At 39.5% G+C, this 24962-nt stretch overlaps 1 protein-coding gene across 3 annotated transcripts in view; it reads right to left on the bottom strand.

Moving 5' to 3' along the window:
- The window catches only part of dph1 (diphthamide biosynthesis 1), a 53820-nt gene that overhangs the window by 21962 nt on the left and 6896 nt on the right, over positions 1-24962 (bottom strand). For all 3 annotated transcript variants that reach the window (XM_029518388.1, XM_029518389.1, XM_029518391.1), the window contains exons 3-4: positions 22175-22238; positions 1564-1685 (exon numbers count right to left, since the gene is read on the bottom strand). In XM_029518388.1, the coding sequence (XP_029374248.1) occupies positions 1564-1685; positions 22175-22238 (186 nt within the window). The remainder of the gene's footprint in view (positions 1-1563; positions 1686-22174; positions 22239-24962) is intronic.

Below are 24962 nucleotides of genomic sequence, written 5' to 3'. Positions count from 1 at the left end.
ATAAAACCACTGGACAGGCCAGCAGTCCATTGTATCATGACTTCCATAACCTTGCTCAGTGTCTTAGCCTTAATTATAAAGAAGGAGCATTGTTCTTTGTTGCTGTTTGTTTAAACATGTGAGTCCAAAAAACAATTGTGTCCACACTAAATGTATAGGAATAAATATCTGGAAAAGATTAACTGCTAACTGACCTGTTATTTAAACCCAAGTCTCATGTTAGCTAATATCAATAACACATGCCTCAACTAAAAATGGACCTAGGGTAAGTATTACTTGACAAAGCCCTTGAGTCATGCCATCAAAATTGCCAGAATCAGCTTGTGATGTGGAAGAAGGTCCAGTCTTGGTATTATCTCAACGAGGCAGTTAAGTCTTGGCAGTATTTTTCCTCATGCTTCTTTTAGTGATAGAAATAATCACAATATAGTCAGCAAAAATATTTGAAAAAACAAAATAATAATAAAAAATGGTTTGCTTTCTTTTTCTCTTTTCCCCTCAAATGCCCCTTTTTTCTTTATTCGTTGACTACTCAGACATTTAGTGATAAACACCTTGATGTGGTTAAATAACTTCCAGTCCTTGCTATCAGTAAATATCGTTATAACTTGAAAACATGGTTTGATGATGTTGCTCATATTGTCCTGCACTAGATGGAGGTGACAAAAGATATTCAAAAGGAGATACTGCAGGGGAAATTAAAGGGAAATAAAAGTGCATAAGAGAGAATGTTTCTCTATGACTCAGTCAGAACATAAAGGCTTTAATCTCTCACAGGTGTCTGACATCTTGGCAAGTAGTGCAGATTACGTTCTCATGATTAAGTGATGAAGGCCAGGAGCACATACATATTAGCACTTTTACATTGAAGATTATTTGGAAATCAGGTGTCCATCACATTTCTTTGACATTCAATTAATTAGTCAATTTATTCAGAAAATTTAACTTGTGCCTTCATTGGGTTCTTTTGACCTTTCATGCGTCCAAGTCTCTATTCAAGACATAGACTTTGTACATTCACAGGCCACTCGACAAAAAACAAATGTACACACAGAAAGACAAACACAAAGTAACAGTAAGGGAGCTTTAGGTTGTATTAAAATTCTGTTGGTCATTCCTGGTATTTGGGAGAAGTGAGGTTGTTCTGGCAGGGATATATCAAAACTATTGATTTAACATTTCCTCCCATGTTCTGCAAGAGACAGAATGTGAGGATGAAGGTCCTCAAGAGTGACTCGGGGTTATTTAAAGGACTACTCTAATGCATGTTCCCCATTGATCTGCTGGATAAATGTGATGTCAGGCTCCAAAGGTCTCATATGCCTTCCGAACTAGAGTTGAGCATGCTGCACTAACTAGTTGTGTTTCCTGGTGATCGATACCGCCTGTCTGTCTGTCTTCCTGTCTGTCCACAGGACCTGACCTCTTTTTAGGCAACCTGCTCTAAGTGGTAGGGAGTCTTCACTACTCACTTCTTACCCGTTTCTTGTGTGTTACAGTCTGAATGAAGTGAAGACAAAAAGAAACAGACAAACACGCTTCCAGGGATCTGAAGGGACTCACTGAGACAACTGTGTCCATAGTGTACCATAAAATCAGCTCCTAGGGCTCGGGCAGTGAAGTCATCCACACAGCAGGCCCCGTACGTCACGTCTCCCATCACAATGGTATCTGCCTCTGTGAACCTGGAATGTAATATTTGCACACAGACACACTAATCACTACAGGCACAGAGCATATTCACCTCCTGCTGTTTGTTACCATAGAGATCAATACGCATACCATGCCAGGCATGGAGCAATTATGAGAGAGTTGGATAAGATCAGTCCCCGTCCAGTTGATACTGATGAAATATACTATATGATACCTGACTGCTTTCTCAGTCGATGGCTGACACACACCGTGTCTCAGTGACACACTGCACTGCTACTCTCTACTTCTTCATGACTGGCAGCCAGTGGCCTGAGTGCAGCAAAAGCTTTCTGGTAGTTAAAGCACTGCCAGATGATGAGAGTAAGATGAGGGGATAAGAGGTCAGCTGGCAGCCTGACGACAGGGACGAGGCTTGCACAGGAAACCAAAAGAGTAGGAGGGCTAGGACTGGCATGCATTAACAGGTTAGAGTTTAAAAGGACCTTGGCTCGTCTGGTGCTGGCCTGGATTTACAGCACATCTGCCTGGAAACAGGAGAAACAGCCGAAGTAAATGTTAGTATTTGCAGGATGAGAGTTAACTATTCAGAGGAGACGCCTTATGGCACAAGTAGCTTGTCAGAGCACAGCACAGACCATGCAGGCTTAATGTTCCACTTTGTGGCTGTTGTGGCGGGGGGACAAATTAAAAAATAAAATAAAATAAAAATGATGGCTTTTTTGAGAGCAACACCATCACATTATACAGGCATCTGTGGGCCCAGATCTGCTGAAATTAATTGCCAATCACACTATAGAAAAACAAGCTTTCTTTATCACCCTTTATGGGCAGATAAAATGCTAAGTAAACCCATAAAGGCTAAATAAAATGGATAAAGACTGAGAGTAACAGAGAGGAGATACAAAGTGGGGTAGATGAGATGGTGGTTGTAAATGGTGGAAGTTCTTCTGAGATATGTCTGACAGATGTAGGCTAAACAGAAGGGGTAGTTTAAAGAGGAGATAGAGGGCTTGGAGAAGTAATACATAGACATGGCTGAAGACAGACCAGCATCTGTAGCAAGCAGCAGATTCTTAGTAATACACTTCCTGCTGCCAAATCTTTCAACCCACATCCACTCTCTGTTTATTCCCTCGAAATGAGGCTTCATACAGAACTCCTATTTAGCTTTTCCTGTCTCTTTTCTCTGATGTAATCTATGCTTTGCACTCTTTCTGTGTTTCTCGTCATTGTCCCTAGGTTTCTAAGTTGCCTCTCTCTATCTCTTCCCATTTCCCTGTCCCTCTAATGCTGCTCTCAAGTGAAGGGCAGTGGACCAGCTGAGCCCAGGAAAACATAGACCGCAGTTCATCTGGTAAATAAATATTTGCCTTCGAAGATTTTAATCAATTACCCTCTGTCTTGTCAAGGTCTTGATTTTGCCTAAGAGTGTCTGTTTGTATTGCATGCACATGCACATGGAAGAAGGCTATTATGATTTTCACAAAAAAAAAAAAGAAAGAAGGTTAAATCACATGGGTAGTTTGAGGGCTGTGGACCCATTCACTGAGTTCTGTCATTGCCGTCTGCTGACTTTGTTTGGAGTTGCATAAACGTGCATCGACCTTTCAGCTAAAAATACACAGCCTGCCCACCAAAACACAAGAGAGGCTTTTCTACTCCCTGCAATCCACTGCAGGTCGTGCAAAACCATCTACAAAGCACTCTGGAAGGTTATGGTTAATCAGCCCTCTATCTGCCAGGAATACCATGATCACACTCTCTCCGTTGACAGTGCAGTCCAGTTATTTCTAGAGAGAGCAAACTGAAATTTCATGGTAATACATGCTAGGAATCTGATTAGGTCCATATGAGACATGTACTGTAATGCTTCTGGGACATTGGCAGAGTAATTACTGTGCAATGTATAGTCCCGTATCCCACTGGGACAGAGGAAAAGAGGGAAGGAAGAGGCCAGAATGAAGGGATGTTAGAGGAAGAGTGAGAGAATTTGAAGTGTATAAACAAGTCCATTGGCTAACACACACTATCCCACATGGGGAATACAACACAACCACAAGGCACATTTAAAGCACAAATGATCCTCAGACCCTTCTCATTCTCATTTATGCCCCTTTGCATCTACTCAGCTATCCGACCTTCCCCCCTTTCCTGTCTGCAGCGCAGAGTGAGTTGCTTTCCCTCAGTATATTAGCACTGGTTTTGCCTCATCTCAGGATACCCAGTTCAGCCATTCCAGCTGAAATGTCATTAAGATCTAATTAAGATGTCAGAGGAGCCTGTGAACTCCACAACAGCTCTGGTTAATTAGCTCTTCAGCTTACAGCTCAATATGTGTGAGAAATTACCGACCGATTTTAATCTTGGTCATAAAAACCAGAGCTTGTGTGTGGTGTAAATGCAAGTCTGGAGAGAAACTGCATATACATATTGTCACACCCATGCCAGCCTGACACACACACACACATTGTGGATTTAGTGCAAATTGACTGTATCAGTATTTATAGCAGGTTAAGTAGCTGATACGTTGTATAAAAATAGCATCTCACTCAGTTCCATTATTGTCCTGGTGTAGCAGAGTAGGCATGAAAGCAGATTAATCTTTCTGTCTGTCCTCTGTAGATTACATCCATTTTGGATTTTGACAGGAATTTCTTCTGATGCCGCCATGAAAGAGGGACTTGTTGCCCCAGTGCCTCACAGCTTGGAGATGCTGCAGCAAGACAAAGAGAATGAAAAACTTCCGTCTCTGAACCATCTCATTAGCACACACAGGGCCAATCCATCACAGATAAGACTTATCTGCTGGTGAAAATAACGTGGGATGACTTTTACGAGGAGGCTTCCAAAGACTGTTTGAACAACTGCTGATTTAAGGTTTGTGCAGGAGCTTGCAGGTATTCAGCTTCACCCTTGAGCCCATCAGTTTGAAAAAGTATTTTTCTATTTAAAAATGCATTCAAAACTTAGGTCTGCTGTAGTTAAAAGATCAATTGGTACATTTTGGTATTGCCAATAGCCATGGTTAACATCAGCAGCTGTCTGGCTAATGACTTATCTGGTACAATATGATGCTGACAAGCCGGCCAACCAGTATGCAGCTAGCAGGTTAGCATGCTAACATGAGTAAATGAAACAAAGTGAGAGAGAAAGAAGCAAAAGAAAGCAATGGGCTTCTGTCATTGGTGACATCTTACTGTAGTAACACAGTTTTTTTTCCTATGCAAATTTGTGTTTGAAAGAGTATGTCTGTATGGTGCCGTGATTCTGATGTTTTTCTGTTTTATTCAGGGAAAGTGAACTCACCAGTTTTCATGCAACACTACTTCTACACATTCGTACATTTCAATCATTCATGCCTGGAAGGTGTCAAATATGGCATCAGAGCTCAGCTGCAAATATAGTGTTTCAGATATTCCCAAAGTCACCAAGACAGAGCCGTCCAAGTCTGAAGTTTTTACCCTGATGCAAGGCCATTAGGTAAGAACACAGATCAATGACAGCATCTCTATCCATGATCCCTGACACCTTTAGAGGAGTGATGATACTGAAGTTTGTATTAAAACACTGAAATACTTTTTTTTCTTTTAAACCAAAGCTATACAGAACATTGCCCGTGGCCTGTTTTTGAATAGCTTGGATATGTGTATTTAATAGCTGAGTTTTTCCTTGAATGTCTGTATAGATAATTAAGCATAACTTTAGTGCCTCTATTCCATCCTCACTGAGCCAGAATGCTGTTAAACACTTTTCTCAAGGACAAGACAGGTGGGGGAATGAAGTGAAATGCCATTTTTCCTGTTGATGACAAGAAGAGAACAGTTGTAAAAACACATGATGCTTTACTTTACGGATGTTCTGAGCATTCTGTTCTGTTCTGTTCTGTTCTGGGATGTTCTTTTTATTCCCTTGTGCCCCAGTAAACATGCGTCGTGCCCCCCCCTGTAAAATTCTCAATGAAATTTCATGAATGAGTCTATTTTTCAGTCGCAGAATAATATCTGTACCCCTGTATGACTGACGTATCTAGGAGTAGTGGACAGCTCTTGTGACAGCACCCAGCGGCTGGGCGCTGTCACAAGAGATGACATAGGCAGAAGCAGAAACGCATGGAAGATTATGTAGTGGAGTTTAGCTGTGGAGCAGTAAGTGATTCAGTGATTCAGAAAAGTTGCAGACATGGACCAGCGCTTCTCGTCTCTAAACATGCAAATTCTAGAGGGTGTTCAGGCCTGTGATCCACAGTCAGATAACCAGAGGTTGAGCTGAAATCAGAAGACGTTCTTGTAGCAAAAAACTACGTAAATTGCCAAAGAGAGGCGCTCCAATTACATGACATTCATTCAGTTGATCCAGTGATGTTTCCATCCCTTACTCACATCCTTCAGATCGCTCTCACAATACCAATCAGTAGCTGTAGCTGTGAGAGATCATTCAGTGTTTTGAGGTGGCTGCATACGTGGCTTAGGTCCACAATGACCCAAGACAGGCTACAACACCTCACTGAGGGGGGGCTGTGCCACCCCAAAGCTTCAGGCCTAGCAACGCCCCTGGTTCTGAGTGCAATGACGCTCATGAAAGAAAAAAACCAGACCATTTTGCAATGGGACCAGCCAGGTCAACATGTTGACAATCAGACTCACAAGTACTCACATATCATAACAACATTATTGGTTCAGCATTCAGATTTCAACAGTAAAATGTAAGGTTTCAAGGTTTTAAGCTTGTATCTTACAGGAGTGTGACCCAATTGCACTACAAATATTTTGTACACACATAATAACCAACACCTGCCAGGGTCACACACGGTGAAAACTGTACCAACCACCCTGTGACGGCTGGTAACAAGCTCTCATAAACTGCATTAGTGTTGCTTGTCATGCATTTATGCATTTGCTTGGCAAGTGTGTGGATGGTCAACAAGCCTGTCAGACAGAAAAAACCAAAACCAAACCCCCCCACCCCCAAAACTGGCAACAGCTGAAGTTTTCACAGTTGCATGCCATCATCAGGTGGGCTAATCCAATTTGCAAATTTGCATGCTTCATTATTTCCCTACTGATGTGATTGAATTTAATCAGCGGTAACTTTCAACAGTCAACTGAAAAATTGGTCTAGAAATAATTATGGCTTTTCCAACCTTTCGATATTTTAAAGTTTGCATCCTCTTGAGTCAATAGTTAAAATTCCAGGCTACCCAAGCACAATCTTCATCTAATTAGGTTATTAACGATCAATCAAGTCAAGCTATGACAGGGATCCAACAACCCACTGTGTTTTACTCTGACCCCATAACACAGTAGCTTTGAACTTACTGCTATTCTCTTAAAACAGACTTCCCATTTTTAGTCAAAGCTCATGTAATGGACAGTAGACAGAAAAGAAAATGCAACAAATTTAGCATTTCTTCTACAAGTCTCTAAAACTTTACTGATGACATACACACTATTCCCGCATCTGTTCTTCTGATGTTGATGATGGAGAGTGCTGTCTAACACATCAGTAAGAAACGTCCTGCCAGCGTTCAGCTGGGTTGAGCCCCTCTCTACAGCTCTGTTGACCACTGCCAGCGGCTTTTGTGGCAATTAATGCTAAAATGCATTTATCTTGCATTGCATTTATGCATTTGTATGCATTTATATAATGAACAGTTGCAGCCATCGTGAAGTAAATAAACTATAATAGCCATCTCTATGTAACTGTCGACTGGCTGTTCTTGCCAACACAGTGTGATCACGTCCTGTTTTGACGTTCTCAGTTACCTGAGGAAGAGATGCTCTTATCCGTTTCAATGTGTTCACTCTGTGGAAAGGTGCATTGCTTATTTTACTCCACTCATTTGTTGAGCTTTTTCTTTTTGTTTGTTACCCATCATGTTTGCATGATGTCTTGGTGGTGTGGTCTTTCCTAAAGGAGCTCCAAATTCGCTGTCACACTCACACAAACACGTGAATGGATTTGAGCAAAACAGACTTGGAACATAACCCTGATGCTTTTGAAAGCTATTTGCTGCCTTTCACAGTGCATGCTGGGATGGGATCCTTTCAAATATAAGAGCAACTTAATATGCTATTAAAAGTCTGCGGTATCAACACTAAGATGTGCTGAAATATTGGCAAGTACACTTCTTGGACTCCAAAACAATAATTAAATGTAAGAGAGCTCTGGTTCACTCTGATGTTATAGGCCATTGGCAGCTAATAATATGTTGTTAACAATCATATTTCCCATAAGCATATTAATATTTAGAATACATTAAAAGAATAAAACCATGACATTTTGGCATCTGTTGATGTAGGTGGATAATAAACATAGAGATTACTAAATAAAACAGCTGAACATACAGTGCAATCTGTGCAATGTTATTGTCTCAGTTTTAATTTTATATTAATGAACAACAGCTCACTTTCTCTAATAATGTTTTTAAAGAAACGTTCGTTTAATCGGGACTTATCTCCAATACATTCTATCCTTGATCTTTTTTAAGTTTACCACAATTATTGTTGGCAACAATTGCTAGGTGATCATTGTATTTATGAAAGTTTACACAAAAAAAAAGTTCCTTATAATTAATTATCAGCTAATATTGATGGGTAGTATGATGATCTCAGTGTTGTTTTGTCATGAGTATTTGTCTCTGTGTACTGAGGGGCCTTGGTGAGTATCTCAGCTCTTTATCACTTTACCACAGATGAATCACGACCTCACCAAATGAAGCAAACCTGTGTAAATATATGCAAAACATGTGTGGGCAGTCAGATTATTACTTCAACTACTTCTCTGCTTATTCAAGAGAGTTAAGTTTTCCAGAAAAGGTACAGATTCTCTTTCCTAGCATTCTCTGTCATGGCTGAGAGTTCAAAATAGGAGACAGGTCTATAAATTGCCATTTGGGAAATGGTTCATGGATCCCAAGTTTTTAGAAAAACTTTGTAAACTTTCCCTGAATCCCTCTTAAATGTTTTAAGGGCTAACTGCTGTGCTCTGTGTGGGCCTTGAATATAGTTTCATTTTTGGTCAAGGATACTTCAAATATAAGAAACAAACCCAAATAAATCCAAAAAATGATGAATTTAATCCTATGAAAACAACTTTTACATGGGAAAATTTTACTTTTCCAAAACAGTTGCCAATGTTGAATATACTTGAAGATGTAGCTCAGAATGGCCTTTTATTATTGTCCTTTAAATATTCATGCTGTGAGATGAATAGCAGAATTAAACCCATATACTTAAGAGAAGGTTTTTAACATGTAAAATATTTATTTGTTTTAGGAAACAAACAAAGAACATCAAACCACAGACAGTAATACAGCCATAACTCAGTGGCACAGTCAGCTTGAGTTACTTAAACTGTGCTTGCACTTGTTTTCATACACACATTAAAATGAATTGTGCCACCAGAGAAAAAAAAAGGAGGGATTATGGAATTTCAAGATTTCTTAAACAATTGTAAATTCAAGATTAATGTTTCAAATTAATGGGGTTTAGTCTGATGGAACTTTATTGACCCTGGTAAATATACAGAGAGAAAGGACCAGACTAAGGGCATTGACAGTCTGTATTGCTCCTTTCTCCCCTGGCAGCCTAATAGGGAGGCTGCAGTAAACTCCACAGTAGGTTGTCTGCTCAAACCACCGTGCTGCCAGTGAGATTTTTTACATCTGGAGTCTAATAATAGCAGAGGTAGCTGAATGGTCTCGTAGGAAACAAAATGACAAGCAGGTCAGCAAGGTGGGTACAGGCGCAGCAGCACTGCTCTTGCACAGTTGCCAGTGATACACTGCGGGTAGACAGCTCGAATGAGCATATGTAGTGCGTTTGCATACTAAGTCAAAACATGCATGCACGTACGTACACATGCACATATGTGCACGCACGCTGAGAGAGAGAGAGAGAGATCACCTTCCCCTGTAAACAAAATAAATGTGCGAATTATTCCTTACATCTGGTGAGGGTTCATCTTTTATTCCATTACATTTCAGACATCAGTTTATTGGGTGTCTGAGTGGGCTTTGGCACAGAGAAGAGCAGACTGGCCCAGGAATAAGACTTTTCCCAAAGGTGGCAAAGAAATGATCTGTCATTATTTCCTCTTTAAAACAGTTTCAAATTTGATTAAATAAAGAGAAAACAATATTAAAACCAGAAAAGAAAGGAGCAATATTTAGAATCCAAATAAAGAGCTAATGCTGAGTGTGAGAAGACATCAGAAGAATGTGAGCTGGAAAACAGGACAGGAGAGTTTTCAGCAAAAGACTACAAAAGATGGCAGCAAAGAGAGAGAGAAGGAGAAAAGGAGGATGATGATGAAGAGAGGACAGATGTATGTTAGAGAGCTCAGCTATGGTGCGTGTAATGTTAGCAAATCTGATATCTTTAATCTGCTTTCGGCATATACAACACAGAAAATATCCTAACAGAGTACTCCCCTCCAAAAGGAAATTTGGCATGGGGCTTTTTGCAGGAGGATTAAACAATCTGCAGTCCTTCTTTTGTTGTATATCTTTCACTTGATGTCTCTCCTCCCCTATTTCCAGTTAATTTCATTGTCAGATTGACACAGGACTCCAGAGCCACCCGTCTTATACGGAGAAGATTTGGGAGACAAAACCCCCTGTAAAATATGACAGTCTAACTGCAGTCACTGAACATCTGCCAGGAATGAGTAGGCAAAGGACGTGAGGCAGAGTGGACGGGATGACGTTTAGACAGATGTTTTCAGTAATACCATTAGATAATCCTTTAACTCCCTGAAAAACAAGATCATTACTGCTATTTATGTGAATGTATCTCATTTATTTGTCATGGCGTTTATTCAAAAACCTGAGCCATGGGTCATTATGGAAAAACCCACAGCTTTATCAAGATAGTGCCCCAAACTGCCGCATAGCTGAGTACGCTTAAAAGAGCTGCAATCCAATTTAGTGAACAAAACAAAACGGTGATATGGCAACTGTTAATACAAGTGACTGCGGCTGTGCTGATACTGCTTTATGAGGTGAAAACTCAGGGCTTGGCCACAACCAGAAATAGATATGATCTCCAAGGATCTCTAAGAGAATAATACAGAAAACTAAATCTAGTTTGACACGCTGGTTATCAGATCTGTGAGGGGATGGAGACAGAGATTAGGATAAGGTCCAAATAGGACTGATAACGGGGGCATCAAGACTTATCTATGGTATAGCACCAAAAACAGAGCAATAAAGCTTCTTAGAAGTTGATGTTGCTTGCTGAAACAATTTATTCCCCTCTTGCTTAGACTCAAGTAATTAATCATACAAGTGATAGCCAAGAAAAGCCAGCATCTACATAACTCCTCAAGATTTGCTTTTACATATAAAAACTTTCTTAACAGCAATAAATATTCATGACGAAACAGGTAACCAGAAAGTTAATGATCTAATTCCAAAATTTTTTTACAAATGAGACAGAATGATAATAATTATAACAACAAATGAAAACATCTATCTCGTTATTAAAAAGGCAATAAGATGTAGCACAAATTAAGATCCCTTACTGCAAGTTCAAGAGAGATGGTCTTGGCTCACTTTTCACTCAGTCAATACTGTGGTGCATACTTAATAATAGCTAGGTGTGTAGCTTGACACTAAACCAGACCCTGAACACTGATGCTGTCTACAGGTTTAGGAGATCCTTTGCCCTCAATGCCTCGAGACTTTAAACCTCAGCCAAAGGAAGCAGTTGATGAACTGGACTAATTTAATTGTTGTTGTTTCTTCTCATTATATATTAAAAGCTATTATAATTACTACTGTCACTGTACACAAGAAAGAAAGATGGCAGTGCACTACCAAACTCGGGCCCACTGGACGCATTTCCACAGTCAAGTTCAGGCATCAATATTTATCAAACACAGCACCCCATCGACACAATCCTCAAGCCATAATCTTCAACTTTGAGAAATAAACAATAATAAAAAAAAACCTTTTCTTGTTGTGACTGATGAAGTCACATCCATCTGATCCCTTTTTCACTCACCCTGTGGGCTTCCCTCCATCAAATGCCACTTGGATATCTCAAGTTAAATCAGTCCTGCTCTTCTTTCTTCATTTTCTCAAGCTTTCTGACTCCTTTACTCTCCTCCTATGCTCCATGTCATCATTTCTCTGAGCTGCTGCCTTTCATTATATCGCCTACTTAATTGTTGGTGACGCCCAGCCATTAGGATATCTCTCAAAGCTTGATGAATCCAGTGATTGAGTTGTCCTTCATTTATCCTCTAGCAAAAAAGGTTGTTCTCATTGATGCTGATTTTCTCTCTCCTCATCTCTTGAAAAGGAATGTTGCTAACTATAATTAGACTGGTGGAAGCTACTTTGTTTTCCATAAATCTATTCTGTATACTTGCTGTATTTGCATTTGTTTATATAACACACACACACAAATATATGTAATTTCAACAAAATGAAAACGCATGTTTGTGTTTCTATTGTCGAAAATCTAAAATTCATTGGGTTGGGTTCACAATACTTGGTGTTTTTTAAGAGAAAAAAATAATGATCAAAAGATGCACTTCAATGCCTTTTTTTCTGGTTTTTATTCTTTCTATTTTGCAGATTGCACAACCTCAATTGCTTCCTTCAACTGCCATAGCTATAACAGCGGACTTTTGGTGAAAGGTCATTTTAAAGGCATACATAATAATTCTCATAATACTTTCTTTTTCCAAGCTGTGCATAATATTACATGGCTCTCTGTGGCTGCAATTACATTGAGGCTGGGCTTTCCGAAATGACATTGATTATGACCAGCAGGGGTTGCGTTAACGGAGAATTCTCCGTCATTGACGTCTTTTTTAAAGATTTGACGGACAAATCTGAAGGCCATCTGTCATTTTGACGGGTTGAAATTACTTCAGAACAATATCAAAACAGCCATGAGAAGCCGTCTGTCCGCGGTAAAGGTACAAAATTTTATGACAATTGCCTCCACAACAGCTTCACTTGACGCATTTGATTAAGCACTAGCGGGCACCCTGTTTCACTCCATGCGTAACAGGAGGAAGGTGTGAATGAGACTGAGTTCAGGCCGCAGCAGGTGAACTGAGTTAAATTCAGCTGATCTCTTGCGAAGTTTGTTCATATTTCAATTGCAAGTATTCAATTTTGTAAAACACACAGTTTTCTGTTTTTAGTAGCCACCGATGTCACTGCGGGGTAATGTAGTGACATGATGAATGTTTACTCTCATGCCTTTATAAGTGCATCATTTAGTTTGTTCTAATTGAATTTGTATTAAAAACAAAACAATTAAAATTAAATGCTATTGACTATGTCTTGATTATAATTAAAAAACAAAAATTAAAATGAGAGATTAAAAATAGATAATGTGACTTTTTTTTTTTTTTTAAACCTGTCCGTCAAAATGACAATGAAAAAGTCTAGCGCAACCTCTGAGGACCAGTCTGAGTGGCTGTATCTCTTCTAAATACAAGAGAGAAAAAGAGAATGTGTTCATATCATTACTGGATGAATAAGAACGATCAAGTCTTTGACAACAGCACCAATAGTCTCCTCACAATTGAAACCAGTAAACGCCCAAAGGCTCATTACATCTTCACATTTCATTTGGAAGTTAAAGGGCACATGGGACTTGACTTGGACCAAATCCAAATTCAGTCTAATCGGTTCAAGTAAGCTCTTGTTTCACTACCATGAGTCTCTGGTCTCTGTGTCAATATATCCAATACCTAAGTGGATCTGAACAGACCCAAGTGTACATGGTATCAGGGTTGTTTTGAAGGTGAGAGCAAGGTTGAAAACTGTGAGCTTCACAGCCCGATGGAGCTCTGCTCTGATGAGGGAAACAACTAGCAACGGATTCACAGATATTGGATGAGTCTTTGGGCTCATATTGTGGATGATTATCAATCCTGCAGTGTCTCTCTTTTCCTGTTAGAGTTGTCCACAATTAGGAGTGGTTCTAATCAGTGCAGGTCTTTCTTCATTAATGCATGTTGGATTTGGGTAGGGATCCCACACTCTGTCCAATCTTCCCTACCAATGAAAATCTCTCATCACAACCTAAATCTGGCTCTCTCAGTTAATGTCCAAGTTACAGCCGTTTTTTTTCTCCCACTGTATCTCTAGAGGGAGCTCAGCTCTACAGCTCAAGCCATTTCCAAGGTGCTATCTGCCAAGATATCATATTATGGCATGTCAGCACCGATCAGGATTTCTAGCCTGCCTGAGCATGATGTCCCTCCAGATGAGATGTGGCTGAGATTAGCAAAGACACAGCCTGCAGGTATCTTAGAGGTCCTCCAGGCCTTTCTCTGTGATATGCAGAGGGACTTAGGTGTAGCTGATGCACTTAACGCTCTACAAAACAAATTAACCTGTGAGGGCACAAGTATTTGAGATGACAATCAGATATAAAATTTCACTATAAAATACTCCACAGTCTTTTTCAATATAGCAGTCAAAATTCTGCCCTTCAAACACACATATGGTAAGTGCCCCTGTGAAAGGGGTTTAACCTTTGTTGTCTCTCATTTTGTATTTAAGTCCTGGCCCCCGTGTCCTCTCTCTGTAAACTGTGGCAGAGGACAGAACATCTGGCAAAAGTGACAGGACTCTGTGGGGCTTGCAGGTGGTTGGTGATGATGACATATTGTTGGAGCTCAGTGTAAGCTTTGGTTGAATACTACGGGTGTATCTGGTAGAAGGGCTAATTAGGCCACACTCGGTTCTGTGAGTTTATATATTTGAGGTTCCCATATAGCTGAAGAGCAGACTGAAACAAGTCAGCACAGACATGGATCCATATTGTGCATATGTACAAAAACAAATGCAGATGCACATACTATTCTGGCACATGGACACATTCACTCACTTAATGCCCATATCTGTTGCTACAGCTCAGCTGTGCTGTGGGCGCTGTGAAGACTGTGACGGTGCGAAGACAAGAAAGCGTTGAAGGCTCCTACCAGGCTCCTTCTTAATGTTAGAGTTGACATTTACCCTAGGAAGCTGTGGGCTGTGGCTGCAGCTCCCACAGACATGATTTGGCCTGCCGTGAAAAATACAGAGGAATCCATTTTGATGGATGGAGACTGTTCCGATGAAGGACCTAGAGATGTCAGGGGGCTGTGTGTGCATAGTGAACCTTAATTTACACACTTGGTATCTGACATGATGGTTACTTTAGCCATGGCTGGTGTATGGTGAAGGCTACCTCAGATAATACATGATGGAAGGGGACAGAAAACTGGTAGTGTATGTCAGTGGGATCACCAAGTGCGTGTCTTCCATCAAGCACACAACTCCTCGAGATGAATGAACGAACCCCCCCCCCCCCGCCCACACCAGCTCTTCTCAATGATCAGACCTGAAAGTCATATTACTACTGGTCAAACATTTTTCAGACATTTGCCTTCACACTTCCACAGAGTGTCAGACACCTGCATTACATAAATCTACTAGTTTTGATTAGGTGAATGAAACTGGGGTCTTCTTGGTGATTGCCGAGGAAAACCATCTAAGAGGTTGGTTGGAGCAAAACCTTTGCTCTTTTCCTTGCTTCACTTGTAGTCTGATTTGAATTTGTGCTTAAAATTGGTGTGAAAGTATTCTGTGATGTGCTTAGTAAAACTGAATGACTGGAAAGCATTTCTGTTTGCTAAATATTATGAAACATTTTCATTTTGATTTTGGTATATTATGATTGATTAATTTGATATTTTGGAGATTGATTGCTGTTGACAACTTGCTCATATTTTGTATAATTCTGCAGTAGTACAAATTCGGCATCAATACCTAATAATTAAGTATTTACGTCTAATTTGGAGTTGTTTACCACTTGATTACTTCTATAACTAATTTGAAAATGAATTGATTGGATTTACTAGTTCATTGGGTGGTAATTTTTAATTGTTCACCTCAGAGATAATTTCTTCTGATTCAGTTTAATTTAATCTGCAAAGGAATTAACATATATTTGTGATATTAAGTCCAATCATGTCTGATCCCCAGAGATGGTTCTTATTTCACACATGGTTTACTATTGTGATTTGTTGTGACTCCTTCCATAAGCTCAGTGTCTTTGGATGTTGGACATTGTTTATTACGCTGTTTTGATATTCTTTTAATTTTAAGAAAAAAATTCTGACTCATCACTGTGTACTCACAGTGGGGCTCGTTGGCAATTTCTGTCAATGCGCAGGCTTAGTCATTGGTCTATCTTTATTTATAAGGCCATTTTTGGGAAAGCTTCCTTCCTACTCTTGTTTCTATATTAATCAAAAGTGTGGGCCTCATTATACTGTCATCTGAAGACCTGTGATATTTTGTGCTGACTCATCTTCTGCATAAATACAAAAAAACTAAAGAAACTTGTAACTGGTGTAAGGTTTGAGACCAAAGCCAAACATAGAGAAAATAAGTAGCTTTGTAACTGCAGAGTCTTACAGTGAAATACATTTTACTCAGCTTTCCTCTGTCCCGCTAGCCTCCCCTCTTTCTTTCTTTTTTTTTTTTAAATCTATTTTTAATACATTTTACTTTATACTTACTGTAGTACACCATTGACTTTTTGAGGTGTTGTCCTCAATATCCTGTCTCTCTCTTTAGAGACTGAGTATAAAAGTAAAATAATACACACAGAGATCATCAGTGTAACAGCTTCATGCACTTAAATGGGCTGTAATAGACGTGTCAATTATGATAATTTAGTAATTTGATGTAATAGCTCAGCGAAGGGGAACTTCCCTGTGTGGTCAGAAATGATGAGAATAGACTGAATGTATTCACAATCTGTTAAACTGCAATCTATGTCTATCAAAAAATTTTATTTATTGGGTTGAGAGTAGATTATTTTCTGACCATAACCGATTTTGTTCTCAACTACCTAATTTCTAAAGATGTTAGTTGATGTAATCTGTTGTACCAAGCTTTTGTGTCATAATAGAATTACAGTTTGGTTAATTGTGTCAGGATAATCCACTCAGTCCTGTTTCCATAAATTACACAAACCATAAACAATGGCACAATTAAAACAAGTAGATTGTCTTTTATGATCTGACACATATACAATAGTGTGATGACTGCCATTTAGTAAGGGCAAGGAATTTTTAATTTTTCACAGTTGTTCTTTACTTCAGGAGGCCTTTGGCCTTGCACATTCAGTAAATTTGTTTCTCTAACACCAAAACACAGAGCACAAGCCCTTGGATTAGGGTTACAGACCAACATCTCCACGTAGAGACACAGAGTTTTGTGCCAGTAGAACAGTGATTAACATTAAATGCTACTGCTTTCCTCAGGATTAACGGATGGCGACAGTCCCACACACCCAGCTTTGAGCTACTTGCTTTATATTCCTCCATTGTCATAAACAGCATTAACTAGTGAAGTAAATTCAGAAAAGTATCATTCAGAGCTAGAACAAAACAGCTGGCATTCCATCAAAGGCAATAAAACATATGGTAAAGGGACAGCACATAAATCATTTCCTGAATGCACAAGTTAGCTTTTTTTTTTAATTTTATTCTGAAAGCTTTTTTCTTCTTCTTTTCTTTCGTTTACTTGTGAAAACAAGTCTTTATATTCCTTATGAATATGTTTTAATTTATTTTAACAGTGTCAAAGCTGTAAGCGTAAAAACTAAAAGGCACTGAGAGATTGAAATGGCATTGTATGGACTGCTGCTTCACATGGGTATTTAGACATCCTGCATTGGAGGAATTTCATTTCTATATCTACAGATTTATGCTCATTTAACAAGTGGGATATCCTAACAGGTTTCTGCAAGCAAAGCATAAACTGAAACCCAATACAGGATGTGGATTATGGGAGGAGAAACTGCAGGTAAGTATCTGTTAATTATAAAACTCTTGGAATAATATACAGATAAACTGCTCAGTCAGCATGGACAGCTCGATAAAAAAGACCAGTTCTAAGCCCCTCCAGTATGAAGCACATCATTATGATGACGTTTATTCGAATATTTTTTACAGTAACAATTCAACTCAAACTACTGTAGTATCTATTATTGAACCTTATAATCAATAAGACCATATACAGTCCCAAATATCATCTGCAGCATTAAGGTCCGACTATTACAACAATGAGCTCTATAATAGTTGACTGGATAGCCTGCATGTTGCCTGAGAAATGAAAGTCAGGGCATATTAGTTGCTACTTCTGGCAGAACTTGTTTGCTGGGAATGCTTGTTAATATTGAAGGCGATTCACACTGTATTCACACAAGTATTAAGCACTCAGAGTATCCCTCATCTGAATTCTAGCAGCTGAGCTTTAAGTACACGTTGACTTGAATAACTCAAAACTGAAAATGTATTTTGGTTACTAATTTGGGAATTCTCTTTTGTTGTAATTGTTTTTATTTTTTTCAAATTGTAAAGTCAGAAATGTGTTGGTCACTTTGAATGTTCTGCTCATTGTAAATATGAACTGATCACATTTCTCTGTCACTGATGTGATTGCAACTAAAACAGAATGAATGATAAGGAAATTGTAGATATGCAGAAAAAGTAATGGAAATATATATGATGATGCCAGAAACAGAAATGTAGTACCTATGATGTTAAGCACTGTAAACTGTGAGGTATACATATATAGAGGGCGTGGGTTTTGACCCAAGTATATTAACTGCAGCACGGCCACAATTCAGAGCAGCTTGTCCTCATTAAGACTTAGCAGTCCATCCTACCGAAGCTCCTTACTCTGAGGACAGCTTAGTCCTTTCATCCCTATTTTGATATGGACCTCAGCCCTGTCTCCAGAGAACGAGGGACTGTGGCAGAGATGGCGATGGCAGAGCTGCCCAACTACTGGGACCTCTGGTAACCCTCAACATAACTGCTAGATGGCACAAGGTCAGCTGCTTGCCATGCCAACATGCAAAGGTTACTGTCATTAACTCTCTCCAATCCTGCTAGATGTTTTTTGGTTTTTTTTTTATACAAAAACTGGCCTGCTTTCTTGCTTATCATTGCTGCAATAATGTACTCTAAAATGGCCATAGTCTGACTTATTGTGTTCTCACAAGACTACTCTGACTTCAAGGGCATGACCTGTGTGGTTTAGACCAAGATGCTGAGTTTCTTTAATTCCTCTTTAAAATGTTGCAATTCAATCTCCACATCAGGATAAAAGATCATACAGTGAGGCACAAGCAGATGGTGGTGATCTGACATTCACTGTTTACTCCTATAAGCCCTTGGATGTGCTGCGAAAGCCAACCCTAGTCTACATTTCTCAGTCAACCCGGCCATGATATCAGCATGGACTAAATCAGAGTCCAAGGAAAGCATTAACTGCATGCATTTGGTCTTCACACACTGAAGCTTCCCGTCCCAGAGGTGTACACAAATATCCATTTGCTGTGTTTTCTGAAGTCAATACACAGATTCATGTTGTTCTATTCAGCTAAGCCTTTTAGATTTACATGAAGGCCTTCATGTTTCTTCATGCCTTCGTGCTTATACTAACAAAGTTGTCATTTAAAAAAAAGTGCTACACACATTAAGCATCAACATAGCCTTGGCTTATTAAAAATGCCTCTCAATCAAGACATCTGTTCACTATAATAGTGAAAGCTCATAAAAAAAAGAAAAAAAGAAATTACACACTTTAAAATTTAACTTTTTAGAAATATAGATAAAAGGACTATAAATTACAACCCCCAGACTTCAAACTGCCATTTCTTGGATTCAAATCATCCCTCTGTAACTTGGTTTTGGACTTCTTGACTATGGTCCATGTTGTTTTGTCCTGCCCCATCATCATCATCATTATCAATATCGGCTCCCCCAAGGGATGCATCCTCAGCCTCCTGCTGTATACTCTTCTCAGCTATGACTGCGGACATAGTGGGACTAATTTCCCCACAATGATGAGGGTGCATACACCAGTGCAGCAGCTTTGGGATGTGGCGGAAAGTATCTTGGGGTACACATCACCAACAACCTAACTTCCTAACCTCAACAACCCAGTCATGACTTATTTTTGCTGATGTCGATTGCGGATCACACAACCTGCCACGGTGTGTTATGAGAAACACTCCGCTGCTGACAGGAGGGCGCTGCAGAGAGTGGTGAAATCTGCTGGAAAAAAATCACAGCAGTCTCCCTTCCATCTAGGATATTTACACCAATAGGAGCAGGGCTTTCTGCATTATGAGAGACCCCACTCCCTTAGCAAAAGGTCTGTTCACCCCCCTCCCCTGAAGGGTAAAGCTGCAGTGCATCAGAGCCAGGACATCGTCAGTGAAGCAAGACTTCTTCCCAGAGGCTGTAAGATAAGTGAACTCCCAACCTCATTGAACTCTCTTGGTCCTCTCTGTGCTCAGCTCCCAAGCTTCCAATGCTCTAAATATGTTCTAGTCCATATCTCTCTGTCTTTATCTGTCACTACAATAAACTAAAACCAACCTCTCCTTACTCTGAGATCAGATAAACTCAGGATTGATCACATTTACCCTCTGTATAAAGAAATTGGCAGCCAGACCTCTGAATGATATGCTGATGGGGAAAACATCACCCACTGCAGCCAATAAGATTGTCCAATGCGGAGATGTGACTATAGATGTAACTAGCAAAAATGTCTAGTGGGAATCAATCAATAGACACACAGAGGTAAGGTACAAATGCCATAGTAAAAGACTCAGACTACTCCAAATCTTACTTTACTGTGTTTGTTTCTCCACCGACCACTGTCACACACAAACAAATTGGTGATTGCTTTAAACTGGTGATTCTTTTAATTTGGTAATTTGTTTAAGAAGAAGGACACAATAGAGACCAGGTGATATTTAAAGCATGTATGCTTCTTTGGGTTAAGTAAAGTTAACCACTGTCACTCAAGTGTCTCTGATGGTCGGCCAATAAGTGAAACAAATCTTGAGTTAGTTGACTTAGATCTTACGTTTATTGTTTTGGCCACCATTACGAGCTGAGCCACGTTATAGGTTTTTATACTTTCACTGAAATGTATTGGTGGGAAAAAGCATATGTGAATTCTAAATCATTACTCAAACTGTCTCTGATGATCAGCACATTCTGATGTTCATCCAGGACTTAAAAAACCCAGACTGAAATTCTAACAAAATTCTTATCTGCTAGAACAGTACATGCAGAAGCAAAATAGCTTGAGGGAAGCTGTATAGTGGGACCTAATGAAGAGAGAGCTGTCTTCTCAGCTCCAGCCTCGAGGAGAAACTGTAGAGCTGATAAAAAAAATAAAATAAATAATAATAATACAGATGGACAAGTGACAAATATTGAGACATGAAAATAGTGGGAAAAGCAATTAGTGTATAATAACTGCTCTAATTAAAAAAAAAAAAAAAGGGACTGATTTAAGAGCCCATGATGGACAGTAACTCTTCAAACATATGAATGTAGACTCCATGGGTGTGTGGTTTAAAGGCCATGGAACAAAGTTGTAGTTCTCATTCTCACGACAGCAGGAATTTCAGATCACAGCCCTATCGTCGACATTTTGCTCCATCTTCTTTTTTGTGTCAAAAACAGAGATGACATGGAGACAGATAGGAAGATAAAGTAATAATGGTTTGAAGTAACTAGAAATTTAATGATGGCATAAAAAGAGAAGATAGGTGCAAGAATTGAGGTCAGAAAGAAAGGCTACTACCTGGTACATTTTATCATTTATGTCTTCAATAAATGTGTTTTGGCACAGTGGCATAAAATGCATGCAGTATGAAAAGCAGACAAACTGATGAGAGTAAAACAGTCAAACTGGTGTGATCCCTCTTTCATGTTTGAAATCCAATTTTCAGGCTGCCTGAAAAATGTATGGCAGCTCTCACAACTCTTTTCCTCAGCTTGTCCACCTGATAAACAGGTTAGCATTGACTAAACACCTATGAAAAGATCCACTTTAGGTGTTTAATGATAACAGCCATTTGAGAAACACTTCACACTACACTGGTCCTGAAAAACAAAGGCCAACTGAAGGTGATGTGCAACCACAGGGACACCAAGTGGGGAAGAAAGTGGAAAATCAGGACAGCTTTTTTTTTTTCACAGTGGACCTTGCAGAAGCGTATTTCACAATGTTCCACTATTTACCAAGCACTTAAGTACAGATTTTATTTCTAAGTGTGTCGACCAAACCACAGTGTAGTGTAGCACTTAAATGTCGGAGCACTTCTCACTGCAGGATAAAAAAAAAAAAGTTGGGTTGGCCGTGTGTGGAGTGCTGTTGCGCAATAGGGCACATGCAGCCTGAAACCAGATGTAATTAACATGAATAATATCGCTCTCTCCTCAAAACTGTAACCAAGCGAAGTTGTGATCTGTGCTCTGTCATAAAAAACTGTGTAAATGTGCCTCATTTTCTGATGAATCTCTTATTGAATCGAACGTGGGGAATTACGATAAGCTCTCACTTTCCTAACGAGTATCAAGTGGCACTGGCAGTTAAAGTTCGTCTGCTGGTGCTCACTCACACACTCTCAAGTAACTTCAGCTAATTAAAATTCAGAACGGCTTTCTCTCACTGCTTTACCTCTCAACGATGTCAGCGATGACACAGGCAAACATCTGCAGGCCCTCTGGAAGTTGCAAGGCCACTGGTGAGAGTGAAGGGGAAAAACTGTTATACATTTGAATTAGACTGTCAGCAACATGTTACTTAATAAATCCTGGACAGCGCAACCACGCATAGACCCTGCTGCTGCTTCAGAGGACAGTGACAGCAAATAGTTACATTTCAGAGTAATTTCTCCTCTGCCATGGTAGCACTGTTGGTTTATTCTGTTGGATGGAAAGCTATTGGAAATTTAGTCCAACCCAATGATCACAGGTCTATTGCTACAGCTCATGGCTTGTACTGAACAACTAAAATCTTTTTTTTTTGCATCTCTGTGCCAGCCACTTGCTCTGAGGGTTACACACATCCACCATCTCTGCTCCTGAAACCCACAAAACTGTAAGGATTAAATGTAAATCAGGTCAAGTGAAGAAAACATGAGCTTCTGAGAAAAGAAAGCCCTTATCATCAAATGTATGTTCCATTGAATACAGAAGATGTTAATATCACATTTTAACTAGCAAATTTTTGACCCACTTGCAAATGTTTGAGATGTAGCTGTTAGCTTTGGATCAATGGGTTAGGGTTAGGGTTAGGGTTTTTCCTATCCATGCCATTTCCAGCCTAACTGTATCAGCTGGGAGCAGCATGGAGGCGTACTGGTTAGCGCTGTTGCCTCACAATAAGGTCACAGGTTCGGTTCCCATGTTCTCCCTGTGCCTGCCTTGGTTTCCTCCCACTGTCCAAAGACATCATTTTTTTCTGTCTCTCTCTGTATGTTGGCCCTGTGATGAACTGGTGACCTGTCCAGGGTGACTCCGCCCTCACCCACTGTGAGCTGGGATTGTCTCCAGCACTCCTGCGACCCGGAAACAGAGAGACGGTTGAAGATGAATGAATGAATCAGCTGGACTAGTTTCTTTTCCTGGATCTGATCCCTATCCAATGCTCTAAGCTTTGTGGGGTCTCAGGTTTCTTGATACACAATTTTTATGTTATTTAACTTTTTACATGATTCTAATTATTCTGATTTGATTAAAGATTATCTGAAGTAAGTTAAGTGCCCTTTGGGGATTTCAGAGAGAAGTCTGGTGGTAATTTGGAAGATGTGGACTGATTGATTCAATTTCCATTAATCCTGCCATCTTGTATTCAAACAAACATGATTTTCTTCTTCATCTTGCTATCAGTGACTAGTCTGATATTGATGATGTAAACTCTAACCTTTGAAGGAGGAGTAACAGACTAACAGAGTGAGAATGACAAGTGTTACAGAAAGAGATTTGTGAGTAAAGGAAATACAGCGCTCTGAAATAATAATAATAGTTTCCCATGATTACATATTCCCTTATTTTGGTTTGCAGTAAGTTTACAATTTCCTACCATTTCAGGTTACAACCAAGGACTTTTTCACTCTCCAGAAATTAGTTGATTCTTGCTCAAATCAACTGAATATGCATATGATTTAAAAATGTCAGAACATGGTGAAAATCACAATTCCCCAGAGACCCTTGTAATATATATAAATTATTAGTTTTATAACAACAATGTTGCCAAGAACATCCTTTTTCAATGAAGAACACATAAAAATGTAAACAAAGGAATATTTGAAAACTGGAACCAGAAACAGTTCTTTTAAAAATGGTGTTATTTCATAAAAATGCATTTCATCCATGATTTGACCATTTTAGCAAAGACTTAAATAAACAAGTGTGTTTTCCATGAGAATAGAAGACGTGAAGGAACTTTCACATTTCAGATGCAGTTACACACATTTTAGAAGAGATGTAGAGCAGACAAACCCCCCAAAGCATTAACATTTGATGGAATTATCTGATAACTAATACTTAACAACTCAAAATAATGAAATGTTGACTTTGGTGTGAGAATTATTTCATAAACTAGAGTGTTTTTTTTTTTTTTTTTAATAAAGTCGGCGTCAGTCCCTTTTTAGCCGTGGGCTCTCTCGCTCTGTGTGTGTCGGCAAGTGAGAGTCAGGATGACCTGGTGTCAACTGGCCCCTTATTCCTATCTAATACCCTTTGCGATATAATATATTTACTCTTGATATAAATTTTAAATGCTCACAGACATGCTCTCACAAGGTGTTCATCATTTCGGTATGAAATCCCTATTATCATGTTAGACACAGAGTGAGCACGTGGTGGTGAAGGCTTCGCTGCAATCAACCATGCCATTTTCCCCCAGTCGCACTTCGTCACACCGTACGTCAATAAATCCATCAATGTCTCTACAGACACTTATAATTTGAAAACACATGACTAGGCCTGAAACAATTTCAAGACTACAGTGCCAGACAGCAGTAAATAATAAAAGCTGGGACAGACTAAAGGCCAGGAAGGTTGATGGAGGTTGCTCAGGAGATGGAGTGATAGATGGAGTGATGGGAGGGAGGAGGAGTGAGAGCACTATTTACTGATGAAAGGTTAAGGGATCACCAGGAGCTCATGCAGACAGTGAGAGACAGGTCATTATCTAGAAAAGGGCAAGTTTATTAAGAGAGAAAGGTTTCAGACCACACCTCTGCCACAGCTGAGAGAAGCCAAGTGCTTTGTCCAGCATCTGATTCAGAATCAGATGCTGGATCAGGTGGGACTGGCTCTTTGAATGCATGTTTGAGTTTGCACGCAATCATTACAAGCTGAGCTATAAGAGAAAAAAAAAAAAAAAAAAAAAACAACTAAATAAATGCATAAAAAGGACATAATAAGAGACGTTTGGCTATTTATTAGTCTTAGGGTCA

The sequence above is a fragment of the Echeneis naucrates genome, chromosome 13 (genome assembly GCF_900963305.1).
Source record: "Echeneis naucrates chromosome 13, fEcheNa1.1, whole genome shotgun sequence".
Lineage (NCBI taxonomy): Eukaryota > Metazoa > Chordata > Actinopteri > Carangiformes > Echeneidae > Echeneis > Echeneis naucrates.
This window is presented reverse-complemented; position numbering and strand designations above follow the sequence as displayed.